The 19,766-nt window shown below is 49.6% G+C and overlaps 2 protein-coding genes across 2 annotated transcripts; one reads left to right on the forward strand and one right to left on the reverse strand.

Annotated features, from left to right (window-relative positions):
- Positions 1-615: 615 nt before the first annotated feature.
- LOC136532416 (VAN3-binding protein-like) lies at positions 616-6,918 on the forward strand. Its single transcript, XM_066525016.1, has 7 exons — positions 616-1,066; positions 1,552-1,662; positions 5,247-5,643; positions 5,758-6,060; positions 6,171-6,220; positions 6,374-6,431; positions 6,524-6,918. The coding sequence occupies exons 1-7, from the start codon at positions 743-745 to the stop codon at positions 6,724-6,726; spliced, it is 1,446 nt and encodes a 481-aa protein (XP_066381113.1). The 5' UTR covers positions 616-742; the 3' UTR covers positions 6,727-6,918.
- A 10,265-nt stretch (positions 6,919-17,183) lies between these two features.
- Positions 17,184-17,819, reverse strand: LOC136532413 (alpha-amylase/subtilisin inhibitor-like). The gene has a single exon (XM_066525014.1). It carries the CDS (start codon positions 17,817-17,819, stop codon positions 17,184-17,186), a length of 636 nt encoding a protein of 211 aa, XP_066381111.1.
- Between the last annotated feature and the right edge of the window lie 1,947 nt (positions 17,820-19,766).

Consider the following 19,766-nt stretch of genomic DNA (forward strand, 5'->3'; position numbering starts at 1 on the left):
AAGCTGTGCCGATGCAAATAGGGCCCAAGAAAAAAACAAAAGTGAGAGAGCAATAGATCAGTACTTGTAACTTTGTGGTAGCTTGCAGTTTAAGCCCTATTTGAATACACAGTATTTTTTGGAGTTTTAGAAAAAAAAAATACGAGGTTTATGAAATATTATGGTTTCACAGTGTTACGAAGTATTTGGATGCAACAAACTCTATAGTTTTGAATACCATAGTTTTTCTACGGTCTTTTGGAGTTTTTAAAACTCCATTCTAGACGTATTCTTTTTAAACCACGCTTTTGCACATCAATAATTCTAAAACTGTTATTTTTTTAATACAACAACAACCAAACAAGGCCTTAGAATGAGATCGATCTTATGATCACCATAACATAGATGTGGAGAATTTTGATTTACTGATAAGTTAGGGGGGAAATGCCATTTACTGCCCTACGAGGAAGCAGCAGTTGAAAAAGGAGGAGTAAAAAAAATACGGAAACAAAACTTTATGCACACTTCCATCGTGACCTTGAGGGCTGAGGCTCCACAGTCCACACACCACACTCACTCTCACACTCTATAAAACCTCCCACGCCCACTTCCCAAAAGCAACCTCCGCCTCCGCAGTCCGCTCCGCTCGCCACCACCACCACCTATCCGCGCGCGTGCGAGCCCCACGCGCGACACGACCGCGCGCACTGCGAACGCCCGCACGAGAAGCAAGCAACCGCCGCTCTCCTCCCTCCGGGCTCCCATGACCGACGCGGGAGCCGCCAGGCCCAGGAGGGCGGCCAGCGGCGGCGGCGGGGGCGGGGACCTCCCGCTCCGGCCGCCGGAGCCGCCGCGGGACCCGCTGGAGTTCCTGTCCCGCTCCTGGAGCGCGTCCGCGGCCGACGTCTCCCGCGCGCTCGCCGCCGCGCCCGCGCCTGCAGTGGCCGCCATCTCCGAGGACGTCGCCGCGGAGCTCGACGCCGACTCCGCCGCCGGCGCCGGCGGGCCGCCGGCCTCCGGGACCTCCTTCTCCTTCGCGTCCGCGGCCACCTCGCAGCTCGTCTTGGACCGGATCATGGCGCCGTCGGTGCGTGCCTTCTCCGCCACTTTTTCCTCATTCTTTTAATAAACGAACAAAAATCCGGTCTTTTTTATATACAGAAATAAATTCAAGGCAGCCAGTGTTCTTCTTTGAAGCCACTTTGTCTATCTATTTCTATTCTGGTTGGCGCGATTCTGTCTTCTCGTCCTGAATGTTTGTTCCATTTCGCATCCCCCTCTTTGCTGTTGCTGCTCCCTCTTTTTAATTTAAATTTAATGCCACTATCAGATGTCTGGACTTTGCCTGTACTCCTGGAAGAGTCAGGTGAGGACAACAAGAACCAGACAAAAACTCACCATTTTTTTCTCCTCCTTCTCCACGAACAAACCGAAAACAGAAAGAACTGACAAACGTTTGATGTTCATGTTCAACTCCTGTTGCACGATCGATTCTTGTTTCCGACGACGACTGGTGTGCTGAATTTGAGGCTGACTAATTTTCTTGCTTCGCTTGGCTGAACCTGAACGTAGGAAGTGTCGCCGCTGACCTCAGGCCGGCTCTCCCACAGCAGCGGGCCTCTCAACGGCGGCGGGTCGCTCTCCGACAGCCCACCCGTCTCGCCTGAGATCGACGACACCAAGGTATCTCTTCTTCTCCGCCCCTGCACCACTAGCACGACCATTCTAATTCTTGGTTGTTACCTATAACTAATACCCAATTAGTTCTAGGAACCTGAATGGACGTGTTTGTTTCAGTTTAATATGAGACATTTGGTGTCACAAGACAAGGCACATGGTTTAATAGTAGCAGCACTTTACCAGATTATTGTTAATTGCTGCTTCCTCTGTGTGTTAGGCACTGCACTTTTTGTTTGGTACTTCTGCTAGCTTGGTCAGCTGGGTTCAGATATCCTGCATGCCTGCATCTTTTCTTTTCTTTTTTTGAGATGCTGCATGCCTGTATCAGTCTGATCGCTTCCTGGTTTTCTCAACCACGCAGTCTGTAGGTGCTGGTCATCTGGCTGATGTTTCCTCTGTTTGATGCTCTGTTTGCCTTAGGAAACACAGCACTTGTTTGTTTGCTTCTCTGGTTGTGCATTTGTGCAAGAAACTTGGTCAAAGACAGGTTTAGCAAAGTTGTAGATACAACAAGGATTATTAGCATAGAGTCCCTTGTGCAGCTGTGCTGGTAATTACCACGTACTGTAGGAGTATGTTCCTAGCATATTCAGCTTAGCAAATGCAGCTAGCTGGAGCAGAAGCACCGGCCTACAATGCCGATGCAGGCTCCGCAGCTTTTTTTTTCCCTTTCACAAAAATTCCTACACAGTGGAGGGATAACAATCAAAGGTTGAAAAGAGGAAGAACTTGGAGTCATGGACAATGCCCTTTCTCTCCATCCGATGAAACACACTTTACTTCCAATCCATGTCTCCGCGAGTTTCACAGATTTGGGCAAAGTGGCTGCATGTCAAAATCATTGGGCTATGCATTGGGGTAGAATTTACAGACAAGACATGTACAGTATATATTCGAATCCATGCCTTTTGCCTTCCCTCTAGCATTTTCCATGCCCCAATGCAAATTGTGAGTGAGGCCTTGCATTCTTGTGGCTGTAAAACCTGTGCAAACCAAACCATTTCACCTTCTCATTCCATGCTTGCTTGCTTCTTGCTTCTTGCTTCTTGCTCAGGCATGCCGTTGCCTTTCCGCCTTTGCTGCATTTCTCTCTTTGCCACTGCTGCAGCTGTTGCTTGTAGGAGCAGCGTGTGTGGGCACCTGTATGCAGTGTGCTCTCACAACAAATGATGGCTCATTTCCATCCACTTTTTGTGGTTCGTAGGCGTGTGTTACCTTTCCTTTCCTTTCCTTTCCTACCCGTGCTAGTCTTTGTGTGCAGCTCATCAACGACCCACGCAGCTTAAAGAACTGATGCGAAACAAAACAAGCACTAGGGTTATGAAATGAATTGGCAGCTTGGAGTAGAATAGAGTCTCCTTTTTGTTCAGACTTTAGACATGCCTGCCGGCCTGGGTCTTAGACTTTTATCATTGACCATTGCTTACCAGCAGTAAAGAGTTTTGCGTTGGCCTCACTAGAGAGCAGGTTCTGAAACCACATGGCGTCAAGCATGACTGCATGAGTTCATGGTCAAACGATACGGTCGGTCCCGCGTAGTATGTGTGACAGCTTGTAGTGTAGTGTAGTGTAGTGTAACCACATGATCCTCTGCCTCAATCTGCTCTGCTGCCGTGCCCATTTGAAACTGAAGAGAGCCAGGCTGTGGACTGATCCCGGCCACTACAGTGACCGGCAACGCTCCCATTTCCTTCTGTGCTGTGCTGGTGTGGTGTGGTGTGGTGTGGTCCGTGTATGTACAACAGTGGAAGTGGATGTGGTGATGCCCTCTGAACTGTATCTGACCATGGTCCATGGTGGTGGTGGGGTGGGATCTGCGTTCTGCGATGCGACGTGATGGGACCTGTTCGCTTGGGCTTTTTGTTTTATAAACCGTTTTCGATCAACGAATAATTTTTTTTTCACACCACATCAGCTAACGGTGAACTGAAGAAGCTCCAGCCTCCACGCTGCTGACCTGCTGCCCTGCCAGTCTGCCACTCCAGCAGCAGCAGCCCTGCAGCTGCAAGGCTGCGAGAGCTGCAGCCCTGTCCTGCCGGTCCCGGTCTCCTCCTCCCACAAGCAAACACTGCAGCAGCAGCAGCCAGCATCAAACACTGGGGCACTGAGCTCCTCGCCTCCTCACTCCCCGGCTGGGTGGGTACTAGGAGTACTCCTAGCTTGAAGAAAGCAAGAGGCTTGCAGTTGCAGGCCAGGCCTATGCAGTTCTTGCCTCATCACTTTGGCCTTTAGTTAAATGCTCCCTTTTCGCGCCTGTCATGGGCATCCTTCTTACCCCTAATCAAGTGTCACTGCCCCAGCTTTCACAGTCTTAACCTAATGATGCACTCTTTTCTACTGTGCCACCCCTGTCTGCTCCGAGGCTAATCACTGCGTCGTCTAATCTAATAAAATTGCTGACGCCTGGTACCTGTCTCCCCTCATGACTGTGCCATGTGTTGCTCCAATCCTGATCACACAGAGTGGTCAGGTCACTGGCGGATGCGTTGCGTTGCGTTGCGTTGGACAGACAAACACTGACACACCATGGCCATGGCGCATTGGCACGCCTCGGGATTCCATCAGCGTGCCCCTAGCAAGCCTAGAGTAACGCCATGGAAACACATCATATGCAGTGGTCAGGTAAAGTTTGGCCCTGTTCGTTCTGCCGGAACAGTACTTTTCTCTCGTAACAAATCAGCCGGAATCGTGTTTTAACTTTTTTTTTTTCAGCGAAGCGAACATGGCCATGTTGAGTGTACTAGCCGGTATCACTTGGCTTGTTGAGTTGTTGTTTGGATGAATCCTGTCAACTCATGATCTATTTAAAGTTTTTGAATACTCATGATCAATGTTCTGCAGCATAACTATATGCAATGGTCCATTTAGGGTTCAGTTCATTGGCCTTAAAACGTACTACATCCGTCCCAAAAATAATGCAAATATGGGTTACGTGCCACGTAAAGTAATTCACGTTTGATCAAGTTTTTAATAAATTATATTCACATTTATCACTCTAAATTAATTTATTATGAAAATACATTTAGTAATCTAATGGTATTTATTTGACATTATAAATATTGATACTTTTTATCTATAATTGGTCAAACTTAAGGTACTAAAACGTGACACTGTGTTAAAATTGCATTCTTTCTAGGACGGTGGGAGTATGTAGCATAAAACTACTATTTGCAGAATGGTATTTCAGTTTACGTGTCACAATCACTTCGAAGTTTTGTCTGATTTTTTGGATGAGCAGGAGCAATTGTCAAATCCTTTGCAAGAATTTTTAGATTTACTGCCTGTCTGAGTGTAGAGATGACTAGGATTATATTATTTGGATGAATCCTGTGAAGTGTGAACTCATGCTCTATTCATTAATCCTATAGCTTAACTATCTGCGATGGTTCGTTACTCATTAGTTAATCAAGATGTTAACAATTCAGTTCATTTGCCTAACTGTAGGGTTTTTTGCAGAGCAAGTAGGATAACTTGAGCAGGGGGGACTGTCAACGGGGAAAAAATCCATCTTTGATGCGCTGAACAGTATCTAACAAATTGTAACTGAACGATTGCCGTTGTTGTTGGTGGTGAAAAATTCTTTGCAGTTCTGCAGAGCGGTGAGCACGCCGAAGCCGCAGCCGTACGCCCGCGGCGGGAGCAAGACGGTGGGGCGGTGGCTCAAGGACCGCAAGGAGAGGAGGAAGGAGGAGACGCGGGCGCACAACGCGCAGGTGCACGCCGCCGTGTCCGTGGCGGCCGTGGCCGCGGCCGTGGCCGCCGTGGCGGCCGCCACCGCCGCGGCCTCGTCGTCGGGCAAGGACGGCCGCGGCGCGCGCACGGACATGGCGGTGGCGTCGGCCGCGACGCTGGTGGCCGCGCAGTGCGTGGAGGCCGCGGAGGACCTGGGCGCCGACCGCGAGCACCTGGCGGCCGCCGTGGGGTCGGCGGTTAACGTCAGGACCCCCGGCGACGTCGCTACCATCACGGCCGCCGCCGCCACAGGTTCGGCACTGCAAACCGAGCCCGTACAGCGTTCCGATCGATCTCTGGCGGGGAATGGAACATCAGAGTGACGCGACCGCATGGCGGCGTTTGCTTGGTCTTTTTCTTTGGCAGCGCTGCGCGGCGCGGCGACGCTCAGGGCCAGGGCGCTGAAGGAGGTGTGGAACGTCGCGGCGGTGATCCCCGTGGAGAAGGGCGCGGTGGGCGGAGGTGGTGGGCAGCATCTCCAGCACTGCGGCCACAAGCACGACGGCCAGCCGAAGCAGCAGCAGCAGCAGAGGGAGGTGGAGAGCAGCAACAGCAGCAGCAGCTGCTTCAGCGACGAGCTGGTGTTGGGCGAGGAGAACAACTTCCTGGGCATCTGCACGCAGGACCTGCTCGCGCGCGGCACCGAGCTCCTCAAGCGCACCCGCAAAGGTACCCCTGTCACTCTGTGCTCGTGTGCAGTTTCCATTGACGAACGAACCTTGGCGTCGCGCTCGCGCAACGTTTCTGATGAGGATGCTGGTCTGGTCGTGTCTGTACAGGATCGTTGCATTGGAAGGTTGTCTCTGTGTACATCAACCGGGCGGGCCTGGTACGAATCGAACCAAATCGAATCTCGTGTTCTTCAGCCGCAACTCATTCTTTTAGCATCGCCCAATCGAGTCTCACGTCCTTCAGTATCAGTCGCAACTCATCTTTTGAGCATCGCCAAACTGAATTGGGTCCCCGCCTGCCATTTCTGCAGGTGATGCTGAAGATGAAGAGCAAGCATGTCGGTGGCACCATCACGAAGAAGAAGAAGAGTAAGTGTGCAAGCTGTTGCAAACCGTCCGTACAGCTACAAGTTGTAGGCGTGGTGAACGCTGACGCAGCTGGCTGAGTGCATTGCATGCAGGCGTGGTGGTGGACGTGTGCCGGGACGTGGCGGCGTGGCCGGGGCGGCACCTGCTGGAGGGCGGTGAGCAGCGGCGCTACTTCGGGCTGCGCACGGCGGAGCAGCGGGTGATCGAGTTCGAGTGCGGCAGCCAGCGGGAGTACGAGATGTGGACCAAGGGCGTCGCGCGCCTCCTCGCCATCGTCCACGCCCAGAAGCGCTGACCGCTAAGTGTCAGACACCGACAGTAGAGATGTAGCTAAAGCTTTAGGCAGGGCGTGTGTCGCGGCTGCTGTAAGAGCATGCATGCAGAGATGATGTCGTGTCATGTGTGTGATCGATGGCGTCCCATCGTCATGGTGATTGGTGATTATCACTTTATCAGTGACAGTGACAAGAGGAATGTTACCTGTTCATCTCACTTGTTGCTGCCTCTAGTTAAGCTGCGGTCCTGTTGCTGAACTGAATGTTCAGTTCCCATCGTTGTAGAGGAAGATAGCTAAGCTGCGGTCCTGTTGCACTGCTTTTGTTATGTGGCGTTTGCACTAATTTAGTCCTGCTTGGCACTGCGTGTTCATCCCTGTTTTGCTCTAACGAATTCTTGGAAAGAAGAGCAATGCTGGCTTGGTCAACAAATTCATTTATCCACGCATCCAACTCAAACCATGCAATCTCCTCCCTGCATCCAGCAAGCTTGACGAATGACGATGGTAGCATGGATGTTCAGGACTCGTCTGTCTAAAGTTCCAGACTGCAACTTGACTTTGTCTCTCACAGCTTCATCAATTGTTGATGATGGGTCACTGCGACGGTATCCCGGAAGCAAGTTCTCGACATCTTCTGAAGCTCTGAAGAACAAAAGGCGTTCACAGGTCATAACATGATTGTGCAAAAGTAGAGTACATTTGGAATGTAAAGTCATGGTGTCGTGGTGGTGATGTATCACCGTCTCTGGGTGACGTTGATAGCCATCCCAAGATTGAGGTCTTCGTCGTCCAGAGGAACGTGGAGCTCGCCACGTTTAGAGCAGACCTCTCCCTCGTTCTCGTCGCACTTGTTGGTGGAGACCAGCCAGCCGTTACGTCGGAGGAGTTCCAAGCACACCTTTCCTCGAGGTTCCGTATGTCTGTAGGCGCGGCCAGGGTCTGTGCTTGGCTTGGGGGCCCCTTTGCACACGTGTGTCAGCTAGACGACCACTCTAGCGTCGCTATGCAGGGAGGCAAAATGCAGATACAAGCGGTGCACCGTGAGCCTGAGCTCGTAGTGGACCGTTGCTCGGAGATTCAGCGTTGGGACTTTCGATCCCATGCTGGTTGAGGTGGAGGCATGTCTAACCAAAAGGCCACATCAGGTAGGTCCCACGAGCCAGGTCGTGTCGGAGGTGGCCCAAGCGGTGGATCTGTGTCTTTCGGGCCCAGACGAGTGCGACTCAAACCAAACATCACCAAGGCCCTCGCTCTTGGTGCCGGAGCAGGCTAGGGGATCCCCACCCCCGGTCTAGGTCGACTTCCCCGCCAACAAGGTAGGTGCAGACGGAGGCGGGCCAGCCACACCGGCTGTTGATGGCAGTGCGCCTGACACGATGGCCGTAACTTCGACCAATGACTTCATCACTGTATTCAAGAAGCCTCTCACGATGCCTGTCTTGTCGTCGCCTCCACGACTACGGCTAACCCGGGCGACCAGAGCGCGGGCGGGGGAGCTGGACGACTCGGAGCTCGTCCCCAAGAGGAGCGCTAGGCTTGCCGCCAAGAGCAGGCACAGGGAACAGAAGCCGGAGGCTCAAGCGCGGAAGGTGATGATGAAACGTCTGGGGCTCGAGATGGAGACTGAGCTACCTGACGAAGCCTCCTTTGAGGAATTCCAGACCGCCTTCAAACTCCTGGCGTCGACGCGGGAAGCCATGCAGGTCCTCTTCCCAGGTAGGAACCCGTGGGTCTAGACACTCGCTTTTGTCTTGCTGATTTGGTCGCAAAACACCTTTACTATGTAAATTTTTCTAAGTGTATCCAATAACTAGGTGGTAAGGTGTGTTGTGTCACGAAGGCTCCTCGCTTGCGTGATCGCGCATGAGTATACTAATAGTTATTTTCCTCTTAATGGAAAACGGGTGAATGGCCCTATCGCGAAAAAATGGTGTCGTGGTGATACTTACTGGTTAGTACTGCTCGAATGTGTTCGCAGTAGCAGAGAAGCAGCTTTGCCTAGACCATGCTGGTACTCCATTGTGTAACCTGCATCTGTTGCCGGCGGCGGGTTGCGTCATGCTCAATGCTCATGGCGGGTACGGTGGGCGACAAGGCGGCGGCGCAGCCGGCAGCCACGAAGGTAGGCACCGCGGCGCGGCCGCGCGGGCGACGGATTTGTTTCCCTTCCCGGCTTGATTCGCTTTTCCGTCGTTGTTTCCGTGCTGTTGCTTTTCCCTCCGCGCACCGCCGGCAGCTGCTTTTCTCGCGTGGCCAGGGCCCTGGGCACACATCAGGCGGCGTACGGACCACAAGGGTTCATGACCACGGCCCGCCCGGGCCCGGCCTGTTGATCTGATGCCCACTCCGATAGTAGCAGCGGATTTATATTCCAGGCCCAAATGTGTTTCACGTGTACTTATATAAATAAATATATTCCCCTAAAAAATATAAATAAATATATAGGCCACAATCAGTATGTTGTTTGGCCATCCGAGTGCATTGCATTTTTTAAAGAAAAAGGTCCAATTTTTTCCCAATCAATTATCGTAAAAGTCAGCATTTTCTCCATCAACTATAAAATTGGACACATCTCTTCCCACATCTCCCAAATCGTGACCCCATAGTTGTTTCCCTCGTTGTTTTTTCTCATTTTCTTTTATGTTTATTATCTCTGAATCTTTAAAAAATTATAATAAATCATAGTAAAATCATAAAATGGAAAGTCTTGTTTTGTTGGACTTCACTTGAGTATATCTACACAGTGAATATATGGTATGGTATGCTTTAGTACAAAATTTTTGATGTAGATTTAGATCTATGTTTTTCTGTTATTAATTCGTTCAATTGTGATAAAATTTTTATGGTGGGTTAATCATTGCATATTTGTGTTGTATTAAAAATTTAATGCTCTGAGTTATAGGTTTCATGCTTGAGCCGTAGTAAAAAGAAGAGAAGGCAGGTCATGACAATATGTGACCCCGTGGTCCCTCATGAGGCATCGGAACCATCTACCACGAAAGCTGGGCTGACCTTCACTGTGGAACTGGGGTGGCCATTTGTCGGCAAGGTGTCATGGTCACGGGTTGTCTCCATCTCTACATCTTCAACATCTCGTTCTTCCCCAGATCTGGTCGTTAAGAACCTCCCGCGGTGCCACCCACCCATCCGCCCTTAATTTTACTTTAATTTTAACCTTTTTTTAATTTAATTTTAAATCTAACACTGTCGGTTTTTTTTAAACTAACACTTTTGGCCGTGCCTATTGTCCTGGCGCGGCCAAATGCCTATGCCGCGCCATGCATGGCGGCGCGGCAGAGGGCTGACGTGGCGGAGACCAGAAGCGATGACCGATGACGTGGCAGGGCTCTGCCGCGCCACCGATCTTGGCGCGGCAGTGCCGCGCCCTGATTCGTGGCGCGGCAGAGGGGGGTATAACCCATGCCGCGGCCCGCTTGCCCGAGTAGCAAAACCGTTCCGCGAGCAGCGCAGCCACGCAGCCTGGGCGCCGCCACCGCCTTCGCCCGCGCCTGTTCGCCGCCGTGCACGCTGTCCGCCACGGCCGCGTCCGCCCACGCCAGCCAGCCCGCCTGCGGCAGCTAGCGAGCCGCGCCCGCAATAGTAGCAATGCAGCCGCGCCAGGCAGCCTGGCCGCCGGCCGCCCGGTGCATCCGCCGCGTCGGCACGCTGGCGTGCCTCCCCCTCCGGCCAGAACCTCCGGTCACGCCCGGCGGCTGCCCGCCTAGGTCTGCGCCCGCGCCTCCCGGCCCGGTCTTGCGCGCTGCAGCGAGGTAGTCCACTAATATTGTTAACGCAGTTAATAAAGTTAGTAAAATTATTAAAGTATAGTTAGTATAATTATTTAGTTTTGTTCGTATACGTAATATAATAGGGACAATTGGCCACGGGACATGCCAAATGAGCACCGACGGCTGGTGGACACCCCGAATCCGCAAAGTTGCTGCTGGACACTGTGTTTCCACTTTGAATTGCCAGAAGACACCGCGCCCTGGTTTCAGCCAAGAAAAGTGATGATTTGCCCAAATTGCCCTTGGCCCAACTGGTCAGCCCATTCCATCCGCCGCGACGCGGTCCTCGTCAGCGAGCCAGACAGCCTCCCAGACGAACCCACCCTCGCTGCCGCCGGCCGTCGAGCTCACGCCGTCGCCCCGCTGCTGCGCCCTTCCTCCGTACGACCGCACCATGCCTCCCTATCGGCGCATCGCAGCTCCCGCGCCTCTCCTCCCCGGTCATCGCCGCCGGTGCTAGCCCGTCGTGGCGAGGACGCGGTCGCAGCCGCCAGTGCCTGTGGCCGCCGGACCACCTCCAGCCGAGCCGAGCAGCTCTGCGGGAGCACGCTGCCCGCTCCCGAACTGGCCGCGCCGCGCGCCGCCGTTGAGCTGGCCACGCATGGCGGCGCTCGCGAGCAGCAGCTCCGCCGTGGCCTCGCGGGCGCATGCGAGCAGCCGCTCCGCCACGGCCTCGCCGGCGCGCGCGACCAGCCGGTCCGTCGCGGCCATCGCGGGCACGCGCGCGAGTAGCAGCTCCGCCGCGTCCTCGCGGGCGCACGAGCAGCAGCTTCGCCGTGGCCTCGTGGGCAGGCACGCGAGGCAGCAGCTCCGCCACGGCCTCGCCGGCATGGGCGAGCAGCCGGTCCGCACGGCCTCATGGGCACGCGTGCGAGCTGCGGCTCCGCCATGGCCTCGCCGGCGCGCGTGAGCAGCAGCTCCGCTGCGGCCTCATGGGCACGCGTGCGAGCTGCGGCTCCGCCATGGCCTCATGGGCGCATGTGTGCGCCACCGTGGCCGGGAAGCCTCCTCCGGCCGGGAACAGCGTGCTCCAGCGCCTCCTTCGCCCCAAATTCATGACGCGTCCGCGCGGAGCTCGCCTTGCTGCCGGCGCCCTCTCCTCCGTTTCTCCTTCAACGGTGGGAGGCCGGCGGCCGGCACAGAGAAAGAAAGGGGGAGGAAGAAGAATGGGCTGACCAGTTGGGCCAAGGGCAATTTGGGCAAATCATCACCTTTCTTGGCTGAAACCGGGCGCGGTGTCTTCTGGCAATTCAAAGTGGAAACACAGTGTCCAGCAGCAACTTTGCGGATTTGGGGTGTCCACCAGCCGTCGGTGCTCATTTGGCATGTCCCGTGGCCAATTGTCCCAATATAATAAGTTAGCCTTGTAGAGATGTAAATATTTGATTAGTTAGTATAGTTATAGTTAGAAAATGTATTAATGTTAGTATGGACATTAGGTACGATCACTGTTCGCCTAAATGGTCGTTTAGCCCGTTTAAACACCGTGTAAACGCTATACGGTGGTGTTCTGTTTTCGTTTAATCGTCCGTTTACCTCGTTTAATTGTCCGTTTAGCCTGTTTAATGGGCTATTTAGCCCAAATAAATGCTAAATGGTAGGTGACCGACTGTTTAGCGTTTAGCGTTTACGAAAACATTGGGTACGATGATTTCGACGACTTAATGAAGTGTCTTGAAATGGTTTTGCAGATGGATTGCTCTGTTAGAGTTTTGTACGGAGAAAGTGTTAGGAGAGAAGATGGTATGTTTGAGGATATGGAAGAAGAATTGGAATGGTTTGATGAACCTCCTGGCTTCAACGACCTTTGTGTCCGTTTGAATGCAAAGTTTGGCGGTGATTTCACACTGAAGGGGAGGTTTGATACTGGGAAGACTAGGGCACACTATGTCCTCATGCCCTTGCGCGATCCTGCTCACTAGTCCCGCTACACTAGGGTTATCCAAGGTTCTAATGTGCCCATGGCTGAGGTGGTGGTGGAGAATGGGTACAGGATGCATGGTGTTCAGGACAGCCCGTCCATTTATGGTTTTAGAGGCAATGAACAAGAATTAGGGGTCGAAGAGGAAGCAACTCAGGAAAACATGGATTTGGACGGTCAGTTGATGCAGGAGTAGTTTCATTCAACTGCAGTAGGCTGTATAAGCAATGACTTCGATGTGAATGAGTTTGAACGGGAAGAGGAGGAGCAGGAGGAGGAGGACAGGATCGGTGATGTAGTTAGCAGTGATTCAGACGATTCTGATGATGACCAAGGAGGTACAGATGCCGTGGCAACACCGGCTGATGCCATGCCAGTACCAATTCAAACTATGCCTTTACCAGTACCAACTGAGGTTTTGTATGGTGTCCATATTCAGGGTAGACTAGTCATGGATTTGGCTGTAGATGATAACCCCTATGATTCATGGGCCAGAATTAGTGAAGCGCAGCAGTATGTTCCACCACCACCTTACACAGCGACTGAGCTTGAGCAACTAAGGTCCAAGAACGTACCTTTCAGGGGCGTTCCAAACTATAGGGATGTCAGCATGACGGATATGGCAGTTTGTGATACCGGTCTCCAGCTATGTAGGAATTCATTGTATAACCATGAGAAAGAACTCCTTAGGAAGGGGATGATATTCAACACAATGTCAGAGATGAAACTCTTCCTTCAGGACTATGCTATGTACCACCATAGACCGTACACTATCACTCATTCGAACCAGGAGTTGAGGTACCACTTGATATGCAAAAATGGTTGTCTGTGGAGGTTAAATGCACGAAGGAGACAGAGTGATGGCAAGTGGAGGATAACAAAAGTTGTTGAACCCCACACTTGCCTAGACAATAGAGGAAGGAAAATCATCAGCAGCTCATTGCACGTTACCTTGCCCGTCGTATATTGGGGCTCGTTGATGACAATAACAACATCTCGGTGTCTTCTTTACAACATTCCATATCTGGATTCGTTAGGTATGATGTGTCATACGGAAAGACTTGGCGTGCTAAGCAAATTGCTTTGGCGATTCGATGGGGTACTTGGGAGGAAGCATACAACAGGGTGCCCCGCATCTTATGTGCAATGCATTATTACAACCCTGGCTTGAAATGGTTTGTGGACACCGGAGGGATGGTTTTTCGGGACCCATTGAGGCATGTCCTCTATCGTGTGTTCTGGTCATTCGCGCAAACAGAACATGCATTTCAGTTTTGTCGGCTAGTCATACTTGTTGATGGCACTTTTCTGACAGGAAAGTACAGGGACACCTTGATGATGGCTGCTGCTGTTGATCCTGAGGACCAGATAGTACCCGTAGCTTTTGCTTTGGCAGAGGGAGAGAACAATGAATCGTGGTCATGGTTCATGTGGCTTCTACGTGTGCAAGTGCTTGGCTCAACTCGCATTATATGTTTGATCTCCGACCGTCACGTAGGGCTTCTTAATGCTGTAGCTGAGCATATAGATGGGTTCCCGCCTCTAGTACATAGATGGTGCATGAGACACTTTGCCGCAAATTTCTGGCGGCATCAGCGGAAGAAGGAGGTATGTGACAAAGTAAAGGTTCTATGTTGTGTACGTACAGAGCACGAGTTCAAGGAGATAAAGAGAGAACTAGACAAGATGATAAATGCAGCGGGAAAGGCCTGGTTAGAGGCGCAGATGGAACAGAAGGCTTAGTGGATGTTAGCATATGACGAGGGGGGTTTCAGGTATGGCATCATGACTACTAACTCCTCGGAGTCCTTCAACCGTGTATTCAGCGGAGTTCGATCGTTGCCTATGTCTGGAATTGTTGAGTTCTCCTTTCATAAGTGCAACGAATATTTTGTGAAGAGGTGGGAACTTGCACAGAGGAATATAGCTGAGCAGGGGCGTTTTGGAAAGGCCGGAGCTGAACATTTGAAGGAGGCCGAGGAATTAGCCAAGCAGCACACCGCCGAGCCGTATGGACCCCGTCGTCATATCTTTAGTGTACGGGGCAAGGGTGGCACAAGCTTGGGCAGCGAACGTTATGGTGGACGAAACTACCGAGTTGATCTTGAAAAGTTAGAGTGCAGTTGCAACGTCCCTCAGATCATGCATGCCCCTTGCTCTCATATGATCACGGCCTGCAGGGTTCGCGGGTACAACTATGAGGATCTACCATATATGTCACCCTTGTATCTCCGTTCGAACACCGTTAGTATTTGGGAGATGAGCTTCGAGCCATACCTTAACCCAACACAGTGGCCACCTTATAATGGTTATGACTACGCGCCGTATCCGGATCTAATGAAGGTAGGGAAGGATAGGAGGAAGAAGAAGTGACTGAAGGGGGACATGTACGCTATGAGAGGGTACGGGGAAGACATGTACGGCGGGGGAGACTTCAACGAGACCCGTGGCAGGAATCTTTGCTCCGTTTGCAAACAATCTGGCCACAAGGCTAGCCGGCATAGAAGACAGCAGGTGATGTCATATTGTTTTCGTATTGCATAACATGTAGTTCAAATTTTACAATGCTACATAATGTTAATCTGAAAATTGTTAATTCGAATACTCTAACCCTTTGTTTATCATTTTGTAACAGGATGGCCCCTCCCACGCCGCACCAGCTGATCCCTCTTCTTGATGTGGAGTACGACGACCCCCTTCATGTCGTGGGACTTAGTTCATTACGTCGAACTTATATCGAACGAATATTGTCGTCGAAAACTTGTAGACTCATAAACAATGAAAATGTTGTATTGCAACTTGTCGTCAATTTATTCGCGTTATGTTCGTTTTGTGCCGCACTTATAGTTTTATACAGCACCGACAACAACTCAATTGTAGATGGCCGTGGTCTCGCTGCGTCACTGACGCGCCGTGGGATCTGGCGCGGCACTGACGCGCCATGTACCATGGCGCGGCACTGACGCAGAACCATGCCTATGTAGCACCAGAACCTGGGCTATGGCGCGGCAAATAATTTCGTTCGCTTTAGAAATTTTAAGCGCATGATAAAAAAAGATGTGATCACTTAAGATCGATCATGGGTAATAGAATTTATAGTACATAGCTACATTGATCATTAATAAAGCATGGAACTAACAGGGGGGTGGAACCCACCGCTTGAAGCGCTCACAGGGATTTCTCTTTCTAAACCAATCGTCGAAAAGGAGGTACCTAGGATCAAACTTGTCTGCACCGTCGATCCACTGAAAGAAAAAGCACCTCTCATGATCCTATAAAACAAAAATTCAACAAAATATTAGTAATCTAGTAATACAAATGAAGAAAAAAAAATAGTAGAAACAATTACTTACATTAAAACAACTGCACGTGTAGAAGCAACGAGCCGCTGTGTCGGGATGTCTCGATTGAAACACGTCGACCGAACGACCACAGTCACAATTAGGGACAGGGAGTTCAGGACGGACGGGGGCATCTTTGCTAGACTCGTCGGGGTACATTTCTCTAGGACGACCCCGTTTTCGCCATAACTGCTCCCGAAACATGTCTTCCATATAATAAAACGGTTCAAATTAAACATCAATCAAAACAACGCAAATTATTGGAAAATGTAATCATTTGCAATGCAACTAAAATATTATAAAGAACAATTATAGCAACAAAAATATACATGACAAACATAATCATAACTAAATAATTAACCTTAACATTGATAAAATCAAACTAATATTTTCACCATAGTTCCCAAACATAATTTTCCTACTGATCTTAACTCCCATTCATAATATCCTATTCACCATTCAAACGAAAATAAAATGTGCGTCATTACCTTGAACTAGGACGAGGAGGGAGGGAGGCGGCCGAGGAATGGAAGGGAAGGGACGGAGGCGGCAATGGAGGGCCGGGCTGCCGCCGTACGTGGCGCAGCGGCCGGCGTGGTTGGCGACAGGCGGGTGCGGGAGCGACGCCTAGGCGGCTTTGCTGCTCGGGCAAGCGGGCCGCGGCGTGGGTTATACCCCCCTCTGCCGCGTCACGGATTAGGGCGCGGCACTGCCGCGCCAAGATCGGTGGCGCGGCAGAGCCCTGCCACGTCATCGGTCATCGCTTCTGGTCTCCGCCACGTCAGCCCTCTGCCGCGCCGCCATGCATGGCGCGGCACAGGCATTTGGCCGCGCCAGGGAAATAGGCGCGGCCAAAAGTGTTAGTTTTTTTTAAAAAAAACCAACAATGTTAGATTTAAAATTAAATTCGAAAAAGGTTAAAATTAAAAAAAATTTCTCTGCCTATGGGGCCGACACCTCCGCCCCTTTGGCCATGGGTGGCGTGAAGGCATGAGCAGAGCAGAGGTTGGGAGCCAGGGCGTGGATCTGCATAGTCCGGTGGAGAGGCTGGCGCGGATGTAACTTTTTATTATCCTCTTGTTTATCTTTTAAGTGTTCCATCAACATTCTTGGACCGACTAAGCGCCAAGTGACTGAAAATGGGATTAATACCTGTCTCTAAAAATACATTATGTAGTAGTGATCTTCAACGTGCTGCTAAGATATATAGGGAAACAAAAATTATGTGACAACCCATAAAGAAATCAAGGGCAATAATGCACATGCCATCAGTTCTCAGTCTATAACTTATATAGTATTTTATTCTAGAAAGTAGGAGCCAATCCATGAGGCTAGATACCATGTATTGGACTTCCTATTAGTGCATGCACGACCAGAACAAACGACATATGCAAGATGCACAAGGCCTGTCAACTGCACTGTCGTCTATGCATAGACATCAAGTCCCCGCTTCTTGAACACGACCACGAAAGGGGAGTCACTTGTCGCCAGCCATGTTTTCCCCTCGGATTCATACAGGCCGAGATCTTTGCAGGGCTTCATTTCCCCATCGTGGCACCACACCAGCTTGTACCCCTTGGTTGCGCCGGCGACGTGCCTCTCGACGCGGAACACAAATCCAGGTGGTTTCTTAATAAGGTATTCCGGGATGGAGACAAGTTGACGCGGCTCCGACGATGGCAGCGACCAGCTTCTTGTGACATACCAATACAGTGATTCGACGCGGGTTGTGATGATGGCGAAGATGATCTTGGTGTCGGTTGAAAGACGAGTTTTCCCATCAGAAGATGCACTAAGCGGGCTGAACTTTACAGGGTCGCCATGGTCAGCCTCACTTCGTGCCTGGATCACGAAGGACGCCAAGGGAGCCAAAGAATTTAGTTTGAGGCCGCCGCCGCCGGTCCCCTTTTGTGCTGGGAGAATGTAGTATGCTGAAAGGCTAGTCAGTTGATGTCCATCTGTGTCGTAGATTAGTTGGGTCGCATTCGCATCACCAGTGGCAGTGATACGAGGGAGGGAGATGGCGAAGAGCAGAACAAGGGGAAGGAGATGTTTCATCATGGATGAAATGTTTGGGTTTTGCTGTTTGTGGCCTCAATCTATCAATGTCATGGGTGGGCTTTTATATATAGATAGTCGCCATGCATGCTAAGCATTTTTTAAATGTCCTCTAAAAGTTTCGGTACTAGCTAGTTGTATTTGTGGGCCAAGGTTTTTTGTATACCTTAGAAGATAGATTATATCTTCAGGAGAATATTATATCTAGATAGCATACTTTAAAGATTTTGTATATCTTGTTGCCTCAAACTATCAAGGGCAATGTTTTTTTATTATCGATATACGTAGCTATCATGCTAGACATAATTTCCGTAGCTTTTTTTAATTCATTAAGAGTATATCCATTTTCATAGTGAATGTTGTAGACAGTATTTGGGGAATATAATTTGGCGACTACAATATAATAACTAAATATATCAAAGCAAAGAGATCTGCCACAAATATTTATTTTCTATAATAATCAATAAGGTGCATTCACCCAGTCCATCAATCTACTAGAGCTAGAAATTAAAGAATAATATATAGATTATATCCTAATGATTTATTAGATGAGCAAAATTCACCGCCGGTCCCTGAACTTGGCCGGCGGTGTCATCCAGGTCTCTGAACTTCGAAAATGATATTTGTGAGTCCTTAAACTTGGCAGACGGTGTCATTCAGGTCCCTAAACTTTCAAGGTGACCACCGCAGGTCCTTAAATTTAGCTGGCGGTGTCATCCCGGTCCCTGAACATTTCAAGGTGATCACTGCAGGTCCCTAAACTTGGCAAGCGGTGTTATCCCGGTCTAAATATAATAATATTAAAAGTTACCTATAGTATTAAAAGTTTTCTCTGTTAAAAGTCAGTTCTAATTTTAGTATTATTTTAAAAGTTTTAATAGTAGTATTATAGAAGTAACTTTTCTCTGTTATTATATAACATAATTATTAAAAACTTTTAATACTATAATATTATTACTAAAAACTCTAGTACTATAATACTACTATTAAAAATGCTTTACATGCATTTACATGCATAGAGCATATTTTACATGCATAGAGCATATTTTAGAGTCGCAAGTTTCATGGTTTGCACAAACTGGTGGCACAATGTATTCATGATATTTTTGTTGGTTAAATAAAGACATTCCTTACTAAGTTAATTAAGACTATCCATGGTGCAGCAGTAGATATCTTAGAGCATCTCCGAGAGTATCCAATAATCCTTTCCCATCCATGATTTTTGGGGAGAATGAAAAAAACTCACCTCATAATCTTTTAGCACTTGAGAAAAAAGCCCCTTTGCGCGTAAAGATGCGCGGACTCGCGCCCCTATAGTATGGCCGATCTAAAGGTGAAAGGATGGAAAAAGAATAAAGAGTAGAAAAAAGATCCTGATGCAAATATACAAGAGAGAAGTAATATATAAAAGTGGTTAGGATAATTTAGATATAGTATAGGATTTCTGATGTAAAATTGTCTTCTATATTTTAGCAGTGAGTTATTAAGAGCATCTTCAAGAGACTTTCTAAATCTCACTCTCTAAATCATCATTTGGAGAGCCATTTGCTTAAAAATTGCTTTCTATATCTTTTTATTCTCCAACAGTTTTTCTATATCTTATGCGCACTCTAGAGAGCCATTCTCGTCTTCTATATTTGGCTAGCGAAAAATCCGGAGTAGAATATAGCTATATTTGGATGACCATTTAGAGAAGCTGTTGAAAGATAGTTTTTCACTGAAATCTCTATTCCTACTCCCTCCGTCCCATTGAGTTTATCGCTCGGGAACCGGGATTGTGAGGGGGGCATGGTTTTCCAACGACAAACTCAATGGGATGGAGGGAGTATCATTTAGGAAGGACATGGAGACTCTCTAGGAGATGCTCTAAAAATTGTTGGGCTTTTTTCCTCCCAATACATTTTTGGGGTTGTAAAACTATATGTTTTAGGAAGAAAAAATAGGATACTC

Source organism: Miscanthus floridulus, unplaced genomic scaffold (genome assembly GCF_019320115.1).
Source record: "Miscanthus floridulus cultivar M001 unplaced genomic scaffold, ASM1932011v1 fs_613_1, whole genome shotgun sequence".
Classification (NCBI taxonomy): domain Eukaryota; kingdom Viridiplantae; phylum Streptophyta; class Magnoliopsida; order Poales; family Poaceae; genus Miscanthus; species Miscanthus floridulus.